The sequence below is a fragment of the Mauremys mutica genome, chromosome 5, assembly GCF_020497125.1.
Source record: "Mauremys mutica isolate MM-2020 ecotype Southern chromosome 5, ASM2049712v1, whole genome shotgun sequence".
In the NCBI taxonomy this organism is placed as follows: domain Eukaryota; kingdom Metazoa; phylum Chordata; order Testudines; family Geoemydidae; genus Mauremys; species Mauremys mutica.
In genome coordinates, this window is record NC_059076.1 from 124,408,038 (window position 1) to 124,428,897 (window position 20,860).

The 20,860-nt window shown below is 39.9% G+C and overlaps 1 protein-coding gene across 11 annotated transcripts in view; it reads left to right on the forward strand.

The window, feature by feature from the left end:
• Nucleotides 1-20,860, forward strand: part of ZFYVE28 (zinc finger FYVE-type containing 28) — a 299,046-nt gene that overhangs the window by 218,102 nt on the left and 60,084 nt on the right. For 8 of the 11 annotated variants that reach the window (XM_045018917.1, XM_045018919.1, XM_045018912.1 and 5 more), the window contains one exon: nt 9,935-11,296. In XM_045018917.1, coding sequence (XP_044874852.1) covers nt 9,935-11,296 — 1,362 coding nt within the window. Of the gene's footprint in view, nt 1-9,934; nt 11,297-16,603; nt 16,884-17,492; nt 18,564-18,596; nt 18,614-20,860 lie in introns of those variants that run through there. The other 3 variants (XR_006579776.1, XR_006579779.1, XR_006579777.1) reach the window with 3 other exon arrangements.

Genomic DNA, 20,860 nt, shown 5'->3' on the forward strand with positions numbered 1-20,860 from the left:
CTAATTGTTAGCAATTTAGCTTAAGCCCTGAATCATGAGGTTTATTACCCCCCACCCCCAGAAGTTGTTTATAATTATAAACAACTCTGGACATTCTTGATACATATGCAATTCCTTTTGGAATCTTGTTAAGTTATTGGCTTCAATGATTTCATATGGCAATGGATCCTAAAGCCTAATTATGTATTGTGTGAAAAAGTATTTCCATTATTCAATTGCCTGTATCTTATAAGAAAAAAGTTTTATTTAGTGTCTGAAAAATATCTCTGAAATCCTGGTAATTTTTCATCGACAGAGCAAAGGAAAAACAGAAATAATTGAATGGTTCCCTTTCACAGTGAAAGCAATTTCAGTTTATAATAAAACGTTTGTTGATATGTTTAGAATTGGTGACATGGAACAATTTGTTTAACAGGTTTACTTTTGGTTTAAAACATGAATTGTTTCCATTCTAATTATTGAAGTAATGGCAACAGAAGATTACCCAATTTTATCTGACAGGTTTTGTATAATAACTCTTTTATCTTCTTAGTGAGGATAATTACTGCTCTATAGTGTAAAGAATTTTCCTAAGAAACAATATCTAACTATTGTTAGTTAACTGCATATTTTAAATTTAATGCAAAAAATACACCACCTTTTAGCTATAATGCCATTAGGAACCTCTTGACTTGCATGCAAAACGTTTATAATTTATATTTAGACACAGTATTATTCAGGTATATAGGTATATGTCGGTGTGTTTGTTCATATGTATATATATATATGTGTGTATGTAGAATTTAAAAAATAGATATTAATTATTTTTATTATGGTAGCACTTAAAGGCCAGGGCCCCATTGTGCTAGGTATTATACAGATATCTAACAAAGAGGCCATGCTTGCCCCAAAACTTTAAAATTTAAGTGTAAAGCTATCAACAGGTGGATAAAAAAACAAATGGGGGAACACAGAGAATCAATGAACTTATACATAGAAAACAGTGAGTTTAATAATTTAAAGTGCTTTAATTGATATAATTTTGGAACTAAAGTGGTCATAGTTTATAAGTCAATATTTACCCTACTGTGTTAGCTGAGTGCAGTCTAGGCCTAATTCAAAATGACTGAATTCAATGGGTGTCTTTCAGTTGACTTCAGTTGTTTTGGATCATGCCCTGTTTCTTTATACCTGGAATAAGAAATAACTGGAATATCTCAGATTCTGTAGTGTGACCACTGTTGGTAAATGCAGAGTTCTTTATAGCAACAATGCAGATATGCATCTGGGGAAATAGAATCTAGAATGGAATGGAACATATATTAGAACATATAGTAGAAACAAATCAAATATATTTTCCCATATTAAGTATCCTCACACCTTCTTGTCAAACTGTCTTAAATGGGCTATCTTGATTATCACTACAAAAGTTATTTTTCTCCTGCTGACAATAGCTCTTCTTAATTAATTAGCCTTTTAGAGTTGAGAGGGGAACTCCCCCCTTTTCATGTTCTCTGTATATTTATATATATCTCCTCACTATATGTTCCATTCTATCCATCTGATGAAGTGGGCTGTAGCCCACGAAAGCTTATGCTCAAATAAATTTGTTAGTCTCTAAGGTGCCACAAATACTCCTGTTCTTTTTGTGGATACAGACTAACACAGCTGCTACTCTGAAACCAGTTAAAACTTTTTGTAAATCCAGGTGTAAATAAGATTTGGAATAGGCTTCCAAATGAGCCTGTGGAATCCCATCACTGGAAGTTTTTAAAAACAGTTTGGACAAACACCTGTCAGGGATAGTCTGAGTTTACTTGGTCCTGCCACAGTGAAGGGAGCTGGACTTGATGACTCTTGTGGTCAGTGTTCCCTCTAATTTTTTTCCACACATGTGCGGAATGAATTTTGTTATCTGCACCAATGTGGAAGTTATTGTGACACATCACCTCCATATTGGTGCAGATAATAAAATTCATGTGTGTGTGGGGGGGTTTGCGGGGTTCAGAGTGTGGGAGGGGCATAGCCGTAGGGGAGAGGGTTGGGATGCAGGGGTGTGAGGTGTGAGGTCTGGTGCAAGCTCTAGGGTGGGGCTGCAGGCTGCCCCAGAGCTACGGTGGGGAGAGAGGACTCCTCCCAGCTCTCTCTTCCCTCAGCAGCATCTGGGCTGGGGGAGGGAGAGGCACCTCTCCCTGCTATGGCAGCTCCAGGGTGGGGGCCACGGAATAGGCATCCCTCCCCTGACCACAGCAGGTCTGGGCTGGGGCTGGGGCGGGACCAGGGGAGGGACAGCTCTGCCTGAGCCACGGCAGGTCCGGGGCTGGGTTGGGGCCAGGGGAGGGGTGTGCCTCCCCCTGCTGTGGCAGGTCCCGGCCAGGCAGGTTCCCTGAGCGTCTGCGCGGCACTTAATAGGTTGCTGCGCAGCCACACAGCTTACAGGGAACTTAGCTTGTGGTCCCTTCCAGCCCTACATTTCTATGTCTTCTTATATTTTAATACAATGTTGATTACACTATTACATTCACCGAATAACAACAGCTACTAATTTAATACCAGAAATAATACGATACCCAAACTCTAATCACTGCCTGCCAACCATGCTTTAATAATGCTATTGAAGTGTGAAGTTGAAGCATGAAGTAGAACCGATCTATGTAGGTGTGACCTTAGACTGCACACTGAGGTACCATGCCCATCTGAAGAAGACAGCAGCTAAAGTTAAGATGTGCAACAATCTTCTTAGCAAACTGGCAGATTCATCATGAGGTGCTCATGCTCCAGCTCTGCGGACGTCAGCTCTTGCCACCTCATATTCGGTGGCGGAGTACTGTGCACCAGTTTGGAGCCGATCGTCACACACCAAACTGGTGGATATGCAGTTACATGCTGCCATGCGTATCATCTCCGGCACCAGCGTCCAGTGGCTCCCAGTTCTGAGCAACATTGCTCCTTCTCATATCAGATGAGAGGTTGCCACTGGCAAGTTACTGGAGAAAGTATGCGCCAATTCAAGCCTGCTGCTTTTAAACTACCAACTGCATGTTTGCCATCACGTCGCCCATTATGGTCTCATCTGCCATGGCAGGATGTTAGGGCAGAAACACTCTGGCGAGAGGAATGGATAGTTGTTATGATCCCCAACCAGTCCCTCATCACCGACCCCACAATTCGCCCGCCTGGTTTTGACCTGCCCCGTCACCAAAGGTCCCTGTTGAACAGGTTCCAGACTGAGCAAGGTCTCTGTGTGGACAACCAGTATCGCTGGGGCCTTCGTGACAGCCCTTCATGCAGCTGTGGCACAGCACAGACGATGACGCACACTGTTGCTGAATGCCTGCTGACTAGGTTCAGCGGTGGCCTAGAAGAACTGCATCATGCCACTGAAGCTGCTGTCGTTTGGCTAGATGACTGTGCACACGCTAAATAAATATATCTTTGGAATAACCTGTGAGCACACTGTCACAGATCCTAGTGAGAGCCCCTTCCTGGCCATCCACTAGGATAGCTGTGAAGGAAATCCACGCCTCTGCTCTGGATCACTGGTATGTTTGAAGCTCCTGGAGCTTTAGTTCCTGGCACCAGCCTCAGGGTCCCCAGGCACACTCGCAGTGAACAGACTTCTATTTGGGACCCTCCCTGAGTGTAGGAATCTCCTGTCCAGCTGCCTAGTCCCTCTGAGCACTGTGCTGAACCTTCATACTCACCAGTATTTAAACACTGCATTATCCCAGAACTCTGCCCCAAAGATGTGACGCTTTGGTTTACAGTTTAACTCTCTCAAGGGCCTGCAGGACTTGTGATGCAGTCTACACACACATTGTATCCTCTAATGTCTTCGTGTTCCTCATATTTAATCATGTAAAGCATAGGGGAGTACAGAGCATACAAAACAATAAAACATACTGAATACAATAACCCTCAATAACTCCCCTTCCCTTGAGAGTCCTTGTGGGACCATGTGTTCAGGTAGGGAGGCAGGGTCCTCTGTTCCCTGACCTAGTCTGCCCCTGCAGCAGTTTTCCTCCTCTTACTCGGGTGCAAAATGGCTCTATCCCTTCCCAGTTCTCCCTATAAGTCCATTTATGGAATCCTGATGGGGTCATCTGCTTTTGTTCTGCCTTTTGGTATTTTTCCATTACTCCCAAACCCCTCTCCCTTCAGACAAGACGAGGAAGTCTCCCAAGTAGAGCATACCCATTGTCCCAAGTTGTCTTACTTTGAGTAGTGCAGATCACTCACCACTATCTCTGGCCTGGTGGAAAGATCATAAAACTGTAGGTCTGGAAGGGACCTCAAGAGGTCTTCTAATCCAGTCCCTTGCACTCAAGGTAGGACTGGACTAAGTACAGTATTATCTAGACCATCCCTGACAGGTGTCTGTCTAACCTGCTCTTAAAAATCTCCACTGACAGAGATCCACAACCTCCCTACGCAATTTATTCCAGTCCTTAACCACCCTGACAGGAAGTTTTTCTAAACTGCCCTTGCTGCAATTTAAGCCTATTGTTTCTTCTCCTATCCTCAGAGGTTGACAACAATTTTTCTCCCTCTTTTTATGTATTTGAAAACTGTTATCTTGTCCCCACTCTGTCTTCTCTTCTCCAGACTAAACAAATCCAGTTTTTTCAATCTTCCCTCTTAGGTCATGTTTTCTGGACCGTTAATCATTTTTGTAGCTCCTCTCTCGATTTTGTCCAATTTGTCCACATCTTTCTTGAAATGTAGCGCCTAGAACTAGACACAATACTCCAGTTGAGGCCTAAGCAGAACGGAGTAGAGCGGAAGATTTACTTCTCGTGTCTTGCTTACAACACTCCTGCTAATACATCCCAGAATGAGATTTACTTTTTTTCCCCAACAGTGTTACACTGTTGACTCATATTTAATTTGTGGTCCACCGTGACCCCCAGATCCCTTTCCACAGTACTCCTTCCTAGGCATTCATTTCCCGTTCTGTATGTGTGCAACTGATTGTTCCTTCCTAAGTGGAATACTTTGCATTTGTCCTTATTGAATTTCATCCTGTTTACTCAGACCATTTCTCCAGTTTGTCCAGATCATTTTAAATTTTAATCCTGTCCTCCAAAGCACTTCCAACCCCTCCCAGCTTGGTATTGTCCGTAAACTTAATACGTGTACTCTCTATGCCATTATCTAAATAATTGATGAAGATGTTGAACAGATCAGACCCAGAATTTATCCCTGCAGGTCCCTACTCAATATGCCCTTGCAGCTTAACTGTGAACCACTAATAACTACTCTCTGGCTATGGTTTTCCAACCAGTTATGTACCCACCTTATAGTAGCTCCATCTAGGTTATATTTCCCTAGTTTGTTTATGAGAAGTGTAACGGTCAACAGCTCACCTATGCGGCGCCTCCTGCTGGTCGTCCTAGGAATTAGCTTGTCTAGCAATTGGAGCACCTCCTGGTGGCCAGTGTCTCACCTGTCTCAGGCCCTGTGTCCGTCCCGGACCCTGGTGCCCCTTTTCTTGGGGTGCTGCCCCTCGGCAGTCCCCACGCTCTGGGTCTCCCCTCTCAGGGGAACACCTACACCTCTACACTCACCTTGCCTCAATGTCTCCTGTCAGTCGTCATCTAACCCCCCTCACTGGGGCAAACTGTAGTCTGTAATAGCCACTCATCATTGACAAGAGGGTCAGTCCAGCTGCCTCTGCCTATTCCTGAGCTGCACCTCCCAGCCCCAATACCTGAGTAGGCCTTTATCAAGGCCTCAGCCTTGGGAGTTGCCAAGCTGGAGCTGCCCGGCTCCTCTTGCCCTTCCAGAGCACCGCTCTACTTCAGGTACCCTATTCCCAGGCAGCTAGGCCCTTCTCCCTCCAAGGCTGGAGAGAGACTGACCCAGCTCCTCCCTGAGCCCTTGTAACAGGCCAGCTGTGGCCTGATTGGGGTTTGGCCCCAGTTGTGGCTGCTTCCCCAATCAGGGGATAGCCTTTTTCTACCAGAGCAGGGTAACTGCCCCGCTACAAGAAGGTCATGTGAGACCGTATCAAAAGCCTTACTAAAGTCAAGCTATACTACATCTACCACTTCTTCCCAGCCACAAGGAAAGCAATGAGCTTGGTTTGACATGATTTATTCTTGACAAATCCATGCTATTACTTATCACTCTAGTATTTTCTAGGTGTCTGCAAATTGATTGCTTAATTATTTGCTTTATTATTTTTCTGGGTACTGAAGTTAACCTTATTGGTCTGTAATTCCCGAGGTTGCCCTTATTCACCTTTTTATAGATTGGAACTATATTTGCCCTCTGCTGCTGCTTGATTGTGTACTTGCGATTCCAAATGAGGTGTGTGGTTCACTGGTCAGTTCGTAACTTTGGTGTTCATAACTCTGAGGTTCTACTATAATTTTTAACTTGTTCTTTCCCTATTTTAGCCTCTGATCCTATGTCATTTTCAGTGGCATTCATAGTCAGATGTCGACAATCCTGCTAATTCATGGTGGACACACACACACACACACACACACACACACACACACACACACACACACACACACACACACACACACGCTTTCCATGATGCAGCAATTTCATCATACAATTTCACAAAATCATTCACGATTCAGAAGTGGTACAGACAGAACTCCCAATTCCACACCGACACTAATGCCATATGAATCAATATTTGTATAATATTTAGCTATCAGAAGGACTTGTAAACTTACAGATTTTTGAAATTTTATAATCCATCGTGGTAACAAGACTGATTTTCAACTATGGAGGATAATTAGCCCTAGAGCAATTGCATGGTACCTTTTCTAACAAATTTACAACTGAACAAATTGCCAAACAAACATTAAACTTCAAGATTCACATGGAGTGATTTATGCAGAACAAGAATAAGCATTGTGGAATAAAAACAAATCTGCCAGAGAAAATGGGGAAGTGGGTGTAAGGTGGAGGACACAATCCACATAGTGTGATTATGGCTATAAAAGTGAATGCAAAAATGGCACCTGGTGACTGCACGTGGCTGTGTCCAAGTGTTTATTCTGAGTCATAGCTTCTTAGGTATACTGATTTTAAAAAATCTGTATTTTATTATTGTTAACGCTGTACAGTCAGCAGAGCTGCAGAAGAGCATATGCTGTCTTTTATTCTCCCTCAATTATTATCATCTAAGCTGCCAGCTACATTTTGATTCTACAGTTTTTGTTGTGTGATATCTGGTGATGTATGACTCAGATATAACGTGACTTATTTTCAGATAATATGTTCACGTTGCAGTGGTGGCAGTCCTAAAAATCTTGTTTGACCTTTAAGGTAGTAAATTTGATATGGAAGTCATTGATTGAAAATAAATATGGATCCAAGAGATGTTTATTTTTTGCCTTCAGTGACTTTCTGGACTCAATCACTCTCTTTATGGAGTTTTGATATGTGGATAGTCACAACCCCAGGTTTCCTATGACCCAGGACACCCTACTCTCTGTTCCCTTGTTAAAAGGACTAGGTTTGTGGAGCAGTCTCTCCCTTCAAAGGCCATTGTAGAAATTCCAATTCACCACAGCTCCAATACCAACTGAATTACAGAACTTGTAATATATTCTTTACAATTAACTCTGGTACTGATCATCTGGCAGTGCCCTCTGTCCTTTTCAAGCCCCATTTCAGTTCCTTTTCATAAGCCACAGAGTAAGATGTTCTTCCAATGTGGTATCACTGCCACCTTCTCATAAGCCTGGATCTTTATCATTCCTGATGGACCAGTCTGTGGAATCTGGAGAGACCTTTCTTGGCAATTTTACCCAGCCCAGACAAAATCACTTCCAGCTGGCAAGTTGCCTTTCCACAGTCGTCCTCCCTCTGCTCCAAGCAACCCAATGGGCCCTCACAGAGTCCTGAAGTTTCAAGCCACTATCTTACTTTCACCCACATATTTTACATCCCACATACCTCATACTTAAAATAAGATAGATGCAACATACACCATTGTCAATATGGATATAATGCACATAATCGTAATAGCACTTTGCACTTACATAGTACCTGCCATCCAATGATCTCTAAGCATGTTAGGAGTGGCTCACTCTCTTTCCTGTGCTCTAGCCACAAGACTGTGCTGCCCCTAAAAATCACGTACAGATTTATGCCACAAGGAAATCTGTTGGTTTTTTTCAAGGCTAATGCAATTGGCATTTTTGTATTAAAGTATCAATCCCAAAGATGACTTTTTTTTTTAACATGGTGTTTCCATTTCAGCATCTGGATATTATTAGTAAGAATGTAAATCAGGTTTTAAGATGTGAAGTTGAGAGCTGTTATCTTGTAATTAAAGTACAAAATTGTCAAGGTAATGATAAGCCTTTGAGCATCCAATGAGGCTATGAGCACTACAGTGCTTTCAGGGCTTAAAACAAAGTCAAGTGAAGTCAATAGAAAGATTCCCATTTACTTCAGTGGACTTTGAATCAAGCCTTAAACAGCACCTGATGGTGGATCAGTTAGATCACGCTAGCCTTGTTTCCTTAAAGGTCTGATATCCTGTACTCCCAAATGGGGTATTTGACCCCTGAAAGTAATTATCACTTAGTAGAAGAAAGAAGGAAAAAATAGAGGGTCTGATGAGTAATGTATTGAAAAGGAAATTGCCCTATTGACAGATTCAGTTTGTCATTGCTGTCCTGCCAAGTATCAGACAAGGGTAGTGTATTATTCCATTCCAGTTATGCTTCAGGGTTCTTCAAATGACACAGCTTTGTGTTTACAAAGTAAGTGTGGCTCTTAACTTTTCTTCATTTATCATTTGGATATGGAAAATGTTAAATGCAAGTAAAAACATGATTTATAAGTGGATATGGAAGTAACTCTGCAATGGTGTCCCAATATTGGGTGCCAGATCTGAAGAAGAGCTCTGTGTAAGATTGAAAGCTTGTCTCTTTCACTAGTAGAAGGTGGTTCAATAGAAGATATTTCTAAGTAAAAGATATTAACTTATTCATATTGTCTTCCTAAGTTTAGTCATATCTGCAACTGCTCTTTTTTTCAGCTCAGTTCATCAGAACATTGTATATTTTTCCTAAGGAAGCTTTTCCTTTAATGTAGATTAATCATGTGCTCAGTAACAATATTACTTGCAGAACTAAAAAGAGTAATGTCAGTAAATATTTTTCACCTCATGAACTCTAAAATATTATTTCAGCTGATTAAACAATGTCAAGGAATAAATGAAAGTATCACAATGCAAAGAAACACTAGGAGGAGGTGGAAGGAAAAGATGGGAAATCTCCAATCTTTTGTCCTCTTTCAATTTCTCAACTATTAACTATTTATGTATTAGTAATGGGAACCAGAAGGAAAATGCTCATAGTAACTTACCTAGAAATATATTGTTGTATAAAGTCTAAGAACAGATTAGGTCTTCTTCAAAACAGATTTTGTAATTTAAACTATATTTTCAATTACAGTCTGAGATTTCCAATAAATCAGCACTGCAAAGGGGACATTGATTAATGTTTTTAATACTTTCTTTGTATCTGCCCACGTAATAGCTTGGGAAATTTTAACTATACTCTTGAGTGCAATAACCTTCACTGACTAGTTCTCAGGAAGGTGTCAGTGTCCTAACCAAATTACAGTATGTGTGGTTTTAATTCACGCTAGTAATATATTAAATGTGAAACATTATTTTTGAACCCCAGATGACTAAATGTTTGGGGTTTTTTTGCAGAAAGAAAAGAGATATTTTATTCTGTTTTTCTCAGCATAGTCCCGGGTTCAATGCAGAACACACATACTCTGAATTAGAATTTACAATGCACTTAGAATTCTCCAGCTCCAAGTGCTAGCTAATACTTTTCTGTGTCTATTTCCAAATTCTGCATGTGGATTTATTTTCAGACAGAGAAAGCTACTAGTAAAGTCTGTAATGCAGTCACCCTTTATGAGTACAAACTGCAACATAATGTCTCAATTTTCTGCTTTGTAGGGATCTGCTTCAGACCTTAACGGATGATGAACTGCACACACTGGAACGTAACCTCTGCATATCCCAGGATGTGGATTTTCCTGTCCGAACAGATCCTGAAGTGCCCACTGTCAGTACAACTACCTTAGCTGCAACTTTGCCTGCTGAGGAGCTTTCAGCAAAAGCTGAAAACACAGAGGCTGAGCTAGCCTGCTCTATGCAGTATGATGAACAGGAATTGGAACAGCTGAATAGGATGGTCCACAGGGTTGGAGATGAGATGTCTTCCCTGCTTTCCCCACCAAGTGTCTGCCAGTCTCCAGCACACAGACCTGGCATAAGAAATGGCTCCAGCACAGAGACCTCGCCTAATAGGCAACATCTTGACAACTTAATTGACGAAGAGGAGAGAGTGTTTTTTATGGATGATCTGGATGGAGCAGGAGAAGCTCTTGCTGGGTTGGATTCAGCCAATGACACATTTGCATGGGTGAATAACCCTTGCCACAATTCAAAGCAGTGTGTGCAGAACAGGGAACCTCTAGTGTATGACAATAGTCATCAAACAGAAGAAACTTTACTTTTAAGAGAGGCAGAAAGCGATTTAAGCAATAATAACAATATTGAAGATGGCAAACAGATTACTTGTATCTCAATTCAAAATTCATGCAGTTGTTTAGAAGGTCCTGATTCACAGTTATACCTCAGTGGCTGGGATACATATGCTGATGCAGAGACAGCAGAAATGATAGCCCATAGGACAGGTGGAATGAAGATATCTGCTACTGTAATATTTAATCCCAAATCTCCCTCTACTTCAGAATCCCCAGTAACAACACCAGAAGTAGCTATCAGTTGTGTTCCTGGGTCTTCTGATTCTTTAGCTGATGAAGAGGAGAGTGAATCCCATAAACTCAGCATAGCTGCCACAAATTGTCTAATTAATTCTTGTGTGTGTTGTGGCAGCTGTGAAGACAGTAGGGAGGATAATATTGTCGGTTTAAAGACCAGACATTCCCCCGGAAAAGTTATAAATGCTTCTTATAGTTTAGTAAAATCTAAAGAAAAGGACCATCTAGATAAACTGGATAATGCAGTCTCTGCACAGGAGGCATTAAAAACTGAAACATCTCCTGCTTTGCTAGCAGAAAGAGATTCTGGCAGAGAAGAACAGAAACTGTCTAACTCCTCTAAGTGCCTGGCACATTCCTCAGGTTCACAGCTGGGAGCAGAAAATGGATCACAAGTAGAGGTGGAAATCTCAAATCAGCAAAAGAAATGGGAGAAAAGAAGGCAGCCAAGTCAAAAGCAATCAGAGAACAATGAAGAAAGTAGTAGTGAAAGAATAGCACAAGATGACATTAAATCAAGAGCTAGTTCAAGGTAAGAGCATCTTTCAATGATTTTATTGTCTCAGGACTTGCATACAAAATACCTAATTGTAACATAGTGATTTATACTATGCTTTCCTTAGCAATGAGGGCGCACATAATGTTAGCTGATTTTTAAAATAATAAAATGTTAAAGGCCAAGGAATTGACTATAAAGGAAAAAAATTTTTTACTACTTTTATTTTTTAAAGTATTTTTTACTGTACTATCAGATTTATTTTTGTGCCAACTATGGATGGCATTTTCAGCAACTGTTTGAAACTCTTTTTAATCTCAGGTCTTTGTATTGTCCCCTGAGCTATGAAATAAATTCATTAAATAGCATCTGACCTGTTTAGCTTAACAAAGAATTGTCCTGTAAGAATGCAATCTATTTTAATTTTATTTAAAGTTTAACATAATTCTGTTTTGTAATATGTTTGAAATTACATTTAACATAGTGGTTCTCAAACTTTTGTAGTAGTAACCCCTTTCACACAGCAAGCCTCGGAAGGCGACCCCCCTTATAAATTAAAAACACGTTTTAAAATATTTAACACTATTCTAAATGCTGGAGGTGAAGCGGGGTTTTGGGTGGAGGCTGACAGCTCGCGACCCCCCAGGTAACAATCTCGCGACCCGACCCCCGGTTTGAGAACCCCTGATTTAACATGATACGTTATTGTACACAGTGTATGATCCTTTCTACATTGTTGCATAACATAGTAGCACTGCTATGGCAAAACTGGTAGTAATAACTTGTTCGATGGGTAGAAATACATATTTTGATATTTTACTCTTCTCTTGATATTTAACTTACTAATAGAGCTGGTCAAAAAATACAAAGCAGTTTCTCAAAAAATTCAAATTTGTTTTCGTTTAAAAGTGAACAAAACAGAACCCTTTTTTAATTTTTTCAATATTTTTTGTTCTTTCAAAATGTTGTTGAGAAGATTATTAACACCTTTAGAAATGGCTATTTACAATTTTTATTTGCTGAAAACCAGGTGTTTTGTTTGCCCAAACACTCAGTTTTTGATAAATAAAAAAATAAACTGTTTTCAGTTAGTTTTTTTAATTCCAAAAGTCATGAATATTTTATGTGGAAAATGGAAAAAATGTTAAATGTCACCAGTTTTTTTTCCCCCAGAAAAGATATTTTGTTTCTGCAGAGGAGGGAGGTGAGGGGAAACCCTTTTTCAACAAAAAAAGAGTTTCTTTTGAAAAGTTCTAACTAATTACTTTTTAATCATTATGGCATTTGACATCTATAGCTTTTTTTCATCTTTGGAGCATTTAAGGACACTAGCTAATTAATCCCCAAGGTAAGCAAACGTTATTCTCATCATTTTGCAAATGGTAGTGGGGAACCAAAGTGGAACAGGTAAATGTTTTAGTTAAGACAACTTAGTGAATACGTATCACTAAGATTGGAATTCGGCATCTTCCAGCTCCCAGTCCAGTTCTCAGACCAATAAAGAACACTGCTCATTCCATCAATGACAATTTTATGTATAAAACTTGTACAAGGACATGAGAATTTCCTGTACATTTTTTATTATAGGGAGGGACCTTGCAGACTCTCAACGCTTGCGCAGGCTTGCAGACACCAGTCTGGAACTGTTGAGTTAGTTGTTCACATAATGTGAGTGCAAGACAGAAGTGCTACTTTCAATTGTACCAAGAATTCCGAGTCAGTCTTGCTGCTGATTTCTAAAATTTTCACTGTGACTCACTTAGAAGAGGTTGCAGGAGTACATTTCTATGCTATTGTGTCTGGAAAGAGATATTTGCCAGAGTAAATCAAAACACAGCTCAGTGGTGCAGAATGAGGTTTAAAGTGCACAGTGAGCTACTACTTATTGGGAATTTTTCCTAGCATGACATTTTATTCTAACTTGCACTGTAGTAGAAGCTTTCAGAAGCTCTTGAAGAAAAGGAATCTGAATCTTCCGAATCTGAAGGACATGAATAATTGTATTAGCTATATGCATCTTTACTAATGTGCCCTCCTATACGGTCTAGGATTAGCACCTGTTTTCATGAAGCTGATGGCAGTAGTACTGTTCCATGTTAAAGCACTGCAGTCATGCAGAACATTGGTGAATGCATAGTGTGGAGAAGTGCAAACATAAGTTCAACAGACACTAGAAGTTAACTCCATATCATTTTAGGGGAGTAAAATGTCCTCCACGCATCCTGTCTTTTTCTTTTATTCCGAGTTCTGGCTTCAGATGCCCCTTGGTTCTAATGTAACTATAACTCAGGGGTCGGCAACCTACGGCACACATGCCAAAGGTGGCACGCGAGACAGTTTTTGATGGCACACAGGGTGGGCTGAGCCGCTCAGCCCGCCACCGCTCTGGGGTTCCCGCTGCTGGCCCCTTGCCAGACGGGGTCCCACCGCCGGTCCCATTCAGCGCCCACTGGTGGCCTCGGGGAAGAAACCCCAGGCTGGCAGTGGGCTGAGACCCTGGCTGGCAGAGCCAGCAGCTGAAACCCCAGAGCGGGGGCGAGCGGAGACACTCAGCCCATCCCCAAAACCCCAGAGCTGGGCAGACTGACCCGCTCAGCCCGCTGCCGCTCTGGGGTTCCGGCTGCTGGCCCCTTACCAGCTGGGGTCCCTGCCACAGCCCCACTCACCTTGCTTCTGGTTGGAGTTCCAGCGCAGGCCCCCTGCCAGACAGGGTCTAGGCCTCTGGCCCTACTCAGCCCTACCAGCCGCTAGCTCCACTCACCTCAGCTGCCGATCTGGGGTTCCAGCTGGTTAACAACTGATCACTCAGAAGCCTGTGTGCAGCTTAGTGTCCTGTGTGCAGGGCGGGAGGAGATAGCTCGGTGGTTTGAGCATTGGCCTGCTCTAAACCCAGGGTTGTGAGTTCAGTCCTTGAGGGGCCACTTAGGGATCTGGGGCAAAAATCAGTACTTGGTCCTGCTAGTGAAGGCAGGGGGCTGGACTCGATGACCTTTCAAGGTCCCTTCCAGTTCTAGGAGATAGGTCTCCAATTATTAAAGTATCCAAATACATGCCACCAGTCATTGGAAAACTCAGCAAGGGCAAGGATCACACTAAACTAATAAGATCTGCATTTTAATTTAATTTTAAATAAAGCTTCTGAAACATTTGGAAAACCTTGTTTACTTTAATATATAACCAAGCTACTGTTATATGTATAGACTTACAGAGAGACCTTCTAAAAAACGTTAAAATGTATTACCGGCACGCGAAGCCTTAAATTAGCATGTATATATGAAGTCTCGGCACACCACTGCTGAAAGGTTACCGACCCCTGCTATAACTATTACTATTTTCTAATGGTTCTCTTGTTTTAATGTCCCTTTCTATTTCTGAGTGTTCTGGAAGCTTCTGGAAGCTTCATCTAATGTCATTGTGTACAGTGCTTAGGGTAATACAGTGGTGCTCCGATCCCTGACTGGAGGGACCTCTAGGCACTACCTCACAGTACAAAAGTTACGGAAATAAAAGTATTAAATAAGAATGATACCAATAGAAATACCAATATTAAATGTAATAATACTAACAGTGAAAACAGAAAAAATGGAACTTAGGGTCCTCTGTGCCATAATATTTTGATATAATATAATAGGTGCTGCCATGCAATGTGAGCAACTAACCCAACAGTTCTGGCCAGGTATCTCTGATACGCATAAACATAATTAACTGGAAAATATTCTTCTTGTTCTAATTGCTAGCACTGTTTCTGTGGCCTCTACTATCAGAGCCAGACTTGGGAAATGTAATCACTACATATGTCCATATTTTGTTGTTTTCTGACCCTTGTAAATCACTTTTTTCTACATTTTAAAACATTTACTGTGCATTTCAGCTACTTCAAACTAGCAGTGTGTGCTGCTGTACATACATGCTGATAATCCCTCTTACAAACAAATCACATTCCTTGCTTGTAATATCCTTTCCAGATAGAGTTTAACATTATCCATTTTATTATTTTGAAATATGTATGATTTTAGGCTTGTAAATATTTTCTTGGATTTTATGACCACTTTTAGAACCATGCAACAGAAATATTCAGTGAATTTCTGTGACTCATGGCCTGAATCTTTTTTACAAACTGACTAATTTTATCCTTTTGGATAGTCAAATGAAGGAATACAATCCTTGGGAATATAATCTTGTTTAAAAATATTTAATATCACCTTTAAATCTAGTGTCTAGACAATACTGCTGAAATACCTGTTACAAAGCCACAAATGAAGAATTTGACTACTTTTTGGGTGAGATGTGCATAAAAGATATTAAGTGGCATCTGGACATTTCTGCAAAAAAAAACAAAATACTGTGTCTGCAAGGAGCATTGATTGAAATCATATGCTAATAGAGAAGGAATGAGAAAAAACACAATATTTTACACAGGTCTAGACTTTGTGCAGGCATATGGAGAAGAAGAGCAACAACTGTCAAAGGTCCATCACAAAGCAGAGAGTACACAGAGCAAATGCTATCCAGGACTAGCTTACTAACATTAATTGATTAAATTTAGCTATCTCAACCTTCTGATTATCAGACCATAAGAGAGTGTACTTACTCATTGCATACCATTGTTATTGATAGCAAACAACTACTCCATCTTCACACACTTTTGTTAGGAGTAGACATAGTTTAGGAATACCCAAACATATGAGATTCTCATTCATTTAGATTATCACATAAATAGTCCAATAGTTGGTTCAATAAGATATTACCTCACCCACCTTGTATCTCTAATATCCTGGAACCAACACAGCTACACCACTGCATACATAAATACTCTCAGAGAGACAAATATCTACCATTGGGTTTGGTTCTTGGCTATGTCCGTTATTTGTCATGCCAGCTGAGGTACAAGAAGGAACATCATCAGTCTCCTCTTACTCTTTGTTCCACGGGTAACTAATCATTGATATTTAATGGTTCTTTTAAAAGAGGAATGTCATCTTGGACCTCTCTATAACTGCTTCCTATGATGTGCTGGTGAATGTTACCTTAACAGTGAGTGAAGTGTTTGAGACACTGGATTATTTTCAGAATGATAGATTCTTTAGCTAGAACAGTAAGCAATGTAATAAGCATGGGAGAACCACAGCAAATGTTAATTCATCAGATTGATAGTGTATTTACTTGTCAGTCATTGAAAATCAACTAAAAGAAAAGAGACGTTTCTATGCCCTGGCTCAATCATATAGCTATCAGATGTGCACATAAATGAATGGTAGCATGAGCATCTTCATTTAGTGAGGTCTATGGTAATAGTAAAGAATATAACATCATTTATATATTTGCTTTCTCTGATCCAACCAGGATTATTGTATTTAGCGTGTCCAGGTAACATAGGACCTTACCACACACATTTATTTTGCAAATACCCAGCTAAGCCAGCTACTCTGAACTTCTTGATCCAGCAGAGTTGATTGGTAAGTCATCATTCAATCACATTTGATATACCATTAAAAATTCTTCTGTTGTACATAATCAGATTTGTCTTTTTGACATGTCTTTACTTTGTTTTTTTGTAGGTAACAGCAGATAGTCCTTAACTTCCAGTCTGACATATATTTCTCTCTTTTCCCCCTATTTCCCTGTAAGTATGTTGAAGAAATGAAACATGCACAACATTAAATGCTTCACAGGCAGCAGCATTAGTATTATGCAGATATAACTGTAGTGAAGCAAAGACAGCAAATATGAAATACAAGCTGTTGTGTCACACAAAGTAGAAACCCCTGAGGGAAGAAATAGCAGAATAGCTACAGAATAGCAGATCAACAATAAGTCAAAAGACTATAATAGGATTATGCAACAAAGAAATGTTGTAGGGGAAGAAAAGCATGAGATTCACTAAAGAAGGAATGTTTAGATCTGTATTTCATGTTTTTCAAACTGTGAATAAGTTAGAATAAGTAAAATGCTGAGTCTGACCATCACAATACTCTCCCCTTTATGAAGAGGTATACATGATGAAAGACATTCTTTAGTTTTGGAGTTTGAAAAATCTTTGAAAAGCTGGATTATTCTTCCACATGTCAAATAAGGCTTTGATAATTTGTTCCATTTTGTTTTGCATTGCTAGCTTTTTTGCATTTTAGGTTTCATATGCCTGGTTTCACTGTGCCATTCTGTTATCTTTTTATTGACTTTGCAACATCTAAATTAGAATTCTTAAGTATTTTCTCTCTACTTTTTCTTCCAGGTTTATTCTGTCTAACTTAAAATACAGAATTTTCACCAGAATTCCTTTATTTTATTAATTAATTGCAAGTATTTAGAGTGTGTGCGGTAATAAGACTTCTCATGTATAGCTGTTTTTCATAGTATACATAAGAATTGAGCTGTGCTTAGTAGTGAGAAAAACGTTGCTATTATTTCCTCTCACTTTCTATGAGCTGTAATAGTGTATCTTTCATTAGCTGTTGTAGTTGGATGTTCATGCTGTTCAAATTTGGTTAGCAGAAGTTTAATGAGCAGAGTGATTTTCCCCAAGTAGAACGGATGATACATTCTGGGCAAATTGCCTATGCAAAGCATATTTCTGTGCTGTCCCTAATTACTGACTGCAACCCTACATTAAGATTCTTAATTTAACCTTCCTCAGCCTGGCACTCAAGTTGTTTCACTTCTTGTTGCTGTAATTTCTTAGCCTTACAACTGTGCAGTTATGAATTTTTAAAGCTCCATTCCCCAATATATTGTTCAGAACTCTTCATAAAAAGATGAACAGTTGTTTCACCTACAATGCTAGCTTTCTATTTTGGTATTTTTCTTCTTACATGTAATACATTACAACATTTAGTCATATGTAAGCTGTGAAGTAAATGGAGGTTTTCAGTAAAACAGCCTTAGTCTTGTATTTAATTGTTGGCTTTTGACAAAAATGTGAATATGCTATAGTCATTTGTACCTGTATAAATGAATAGAAATCAGGGATTCTGATAAATTTGGTTTTAAAATGTAACTTCTACTGGCTGTTGGATTTAAGGAAATTGTGCCTTGTGTTCATATGATAGCAAGATGCCTTTCCCATGAATGAAATGCAGCTGGGTGTTGATAAACTGTGTATTTAAATGAAAACTTGTCTCTATAGCCAGTTTGTAATGATTCTAATCCTTAACCCAGCCATCTAAGAGTAGGGAAACTGTCTCCTGTCAATATAGTTATTAGAGAAAGAGTGGTTGATTGGGAGAATAATCGCAACTGTCCACATGGGTGAGCTTTTCTTTAGTGATTCTCTAGCCTTCTGTTGAACGCCCAATTGAAATTTCTCTGTTCCTCTTACAATCATTTGTTTGTATTATAGAATCCTGCATCTATATGGTAGGTCAAGTTCAGACTTTGGGCTTGTCTCCACTTACCAGGGGATCAACGCACAGTGATCGATCCATCAGGGGTCGATTTAGTGGATCTCATGGAGACCCACTAAATCGACCACCGATTGCTCTCCCTTTGACTCCGGTACTCCACCGGAATGAGGCATAAGGTAAGTTGACAGGAGACCCAGCTCAATGTAGACACCGCAGTAAGTCGACCTAGGGTACGTTGACTCCAGCTCCGTTATTCACAGAGCTGGAATTCCGTAACTTAGATCGACGTAGCCCTGTAGTGTAGACCTGCCCTTTGCATAAGTAAGTAGAACCAAGAATGAATTTGGCCCCGAGTCTTTTCTGCAAGATGTTTCACAGCACTAAGTTCAAATTAGATATTACAATGTTTGACTTCACACGTTGAACATCATGATTCTGCACAGTAACTAAGAATGTTGCTTCAGTTATCATCCAACCTTGGGATGAAATGAAAATGTCAGTGTATTGTACCAGCAAGCCATTTATCAGCAAAAGCAACCTCTACTAAATCTCAATTTTCACTATAATAAAAAAAATCTGGTTTAAAAAAACCTAAGCTTTAAAAGCCATTCATCTGATTAAGTTGACATGAGATTTGAAAGAGTTAGCTTGTTGGCGATGTACACTTAGAATGTAAAAGTAGCTGACATTTCATAGATAATGAAATAATAAGAAATTATTAAATGACACCTAAGATACTGGATGCACATCCCAGGGAATGGAGTGGAAACTGGCCAAAAATTGTTAAAACTAATGAAAACAAGCATCAAATACACAATTGTTTTGTTGCAGAAAATAGCCAGACCCTCAAAAATTGTTCACAGGTTCAAAACTGCGTCTGAACCAATACTGTTAACATATCTACTTGTATCACATCATAGGAAAGCACTAATAAGGGTGACATCACCATTGTCCGACCTTTGGGCTATCTCTAGTATTTATTTATTACTTTGTCTCACTGATAATTACTGTTCACTTCCTGGAAAATCAGACACAGCACATAGTAAGCAATCTTTATTAGCCAGAATCAAGTATTTGGGTTTTTGGTGTTTTTAAGATTGCCTTTTTGGCCACAGATGTGTTGCCAAAAGACAGATATGTCCTGGCTGACTAAGTTGGATTCTTCTTTTAAAAAAAGAAAAACATTCTACTAAAAGAGGTAGGAGGAACAGGATAGGATAGAAAATTAATACACTTCAAAGGAATAAAATAAATTTTAAATGTACATCCCAGGAGTTGTTGAGGACACAGCTATGGAAGATGTGGTATCATTGGGCTCCTTCTCCTCGTTTAGTCTGGTCAGAACAATTTTCAGGATGTGGAAAATAGAATCCTGATGGTATGATGGTAAATCTGTCAATCTGAGATACCTATATGGGCCCCATCACCATAGTATCTGAGTGCTTCACAGTCTTTTCATGTGTTCATCCTTGTGCCTCCCTTGTCATGTAGGGAAGTACTTTTATCCCCATTTTGCAGATGGGGAACTGAAGCACAAAGTATTGTCCTGGGTGGTGACACAGGAAGTCTGCTAGAGCATGGAATTGAACTCTAGTTTCACAAGTCCTAGGCTAGTGTCCTAACCACTGGATGAGATTTGATCTCAGGTCCAAGTGGGCAACCAACATGAGAGTTATAATAGCTAATGTTCCCTGTATGTATAGGCTCACTGCCTTGCATTTTTATTATCCCCATGCATAAGCTAGTTCTCAGGTGCTCCCCAGAAATGTAATGCCCAAGAAGAGGTGGAAATTGTGTTCCATCAAAACAAATATCTACTGGTCCCATATAGACATATTTCCTTCCATCTTAACTTTGTGTTGCTAAAACAATTCTGTAACCTTATTAGAAACTTTGAAAACCCTCATTGGTTCTTTCATTTTAAATGCACTGGTCATTTTGGCTCTGATCCATAATTTCATAAACAATTTTATCTAGCGTGCTCATAGGTTGAGATGAAGTTTTATCCACCTTTCACCCACTATTTTGGGTTTAGCAAGGAGTCCCACAAACCTAGCAAGGCCCAAATTGGTGTGGCATGTCTTTTCATTACCAATAAAAAGAAGCAGTAAAAAAAAAAAGCACAGTTCATATAAGGCGTGGGTGGATGATGGGAAGGATTAATGTTTTGTGTTTCCAATACTGATTACGCTAACACCTATTGGGAAATATGCCTGTCCATGCATGCATCTTCTACATATAACTGTGCTAATGAACATAT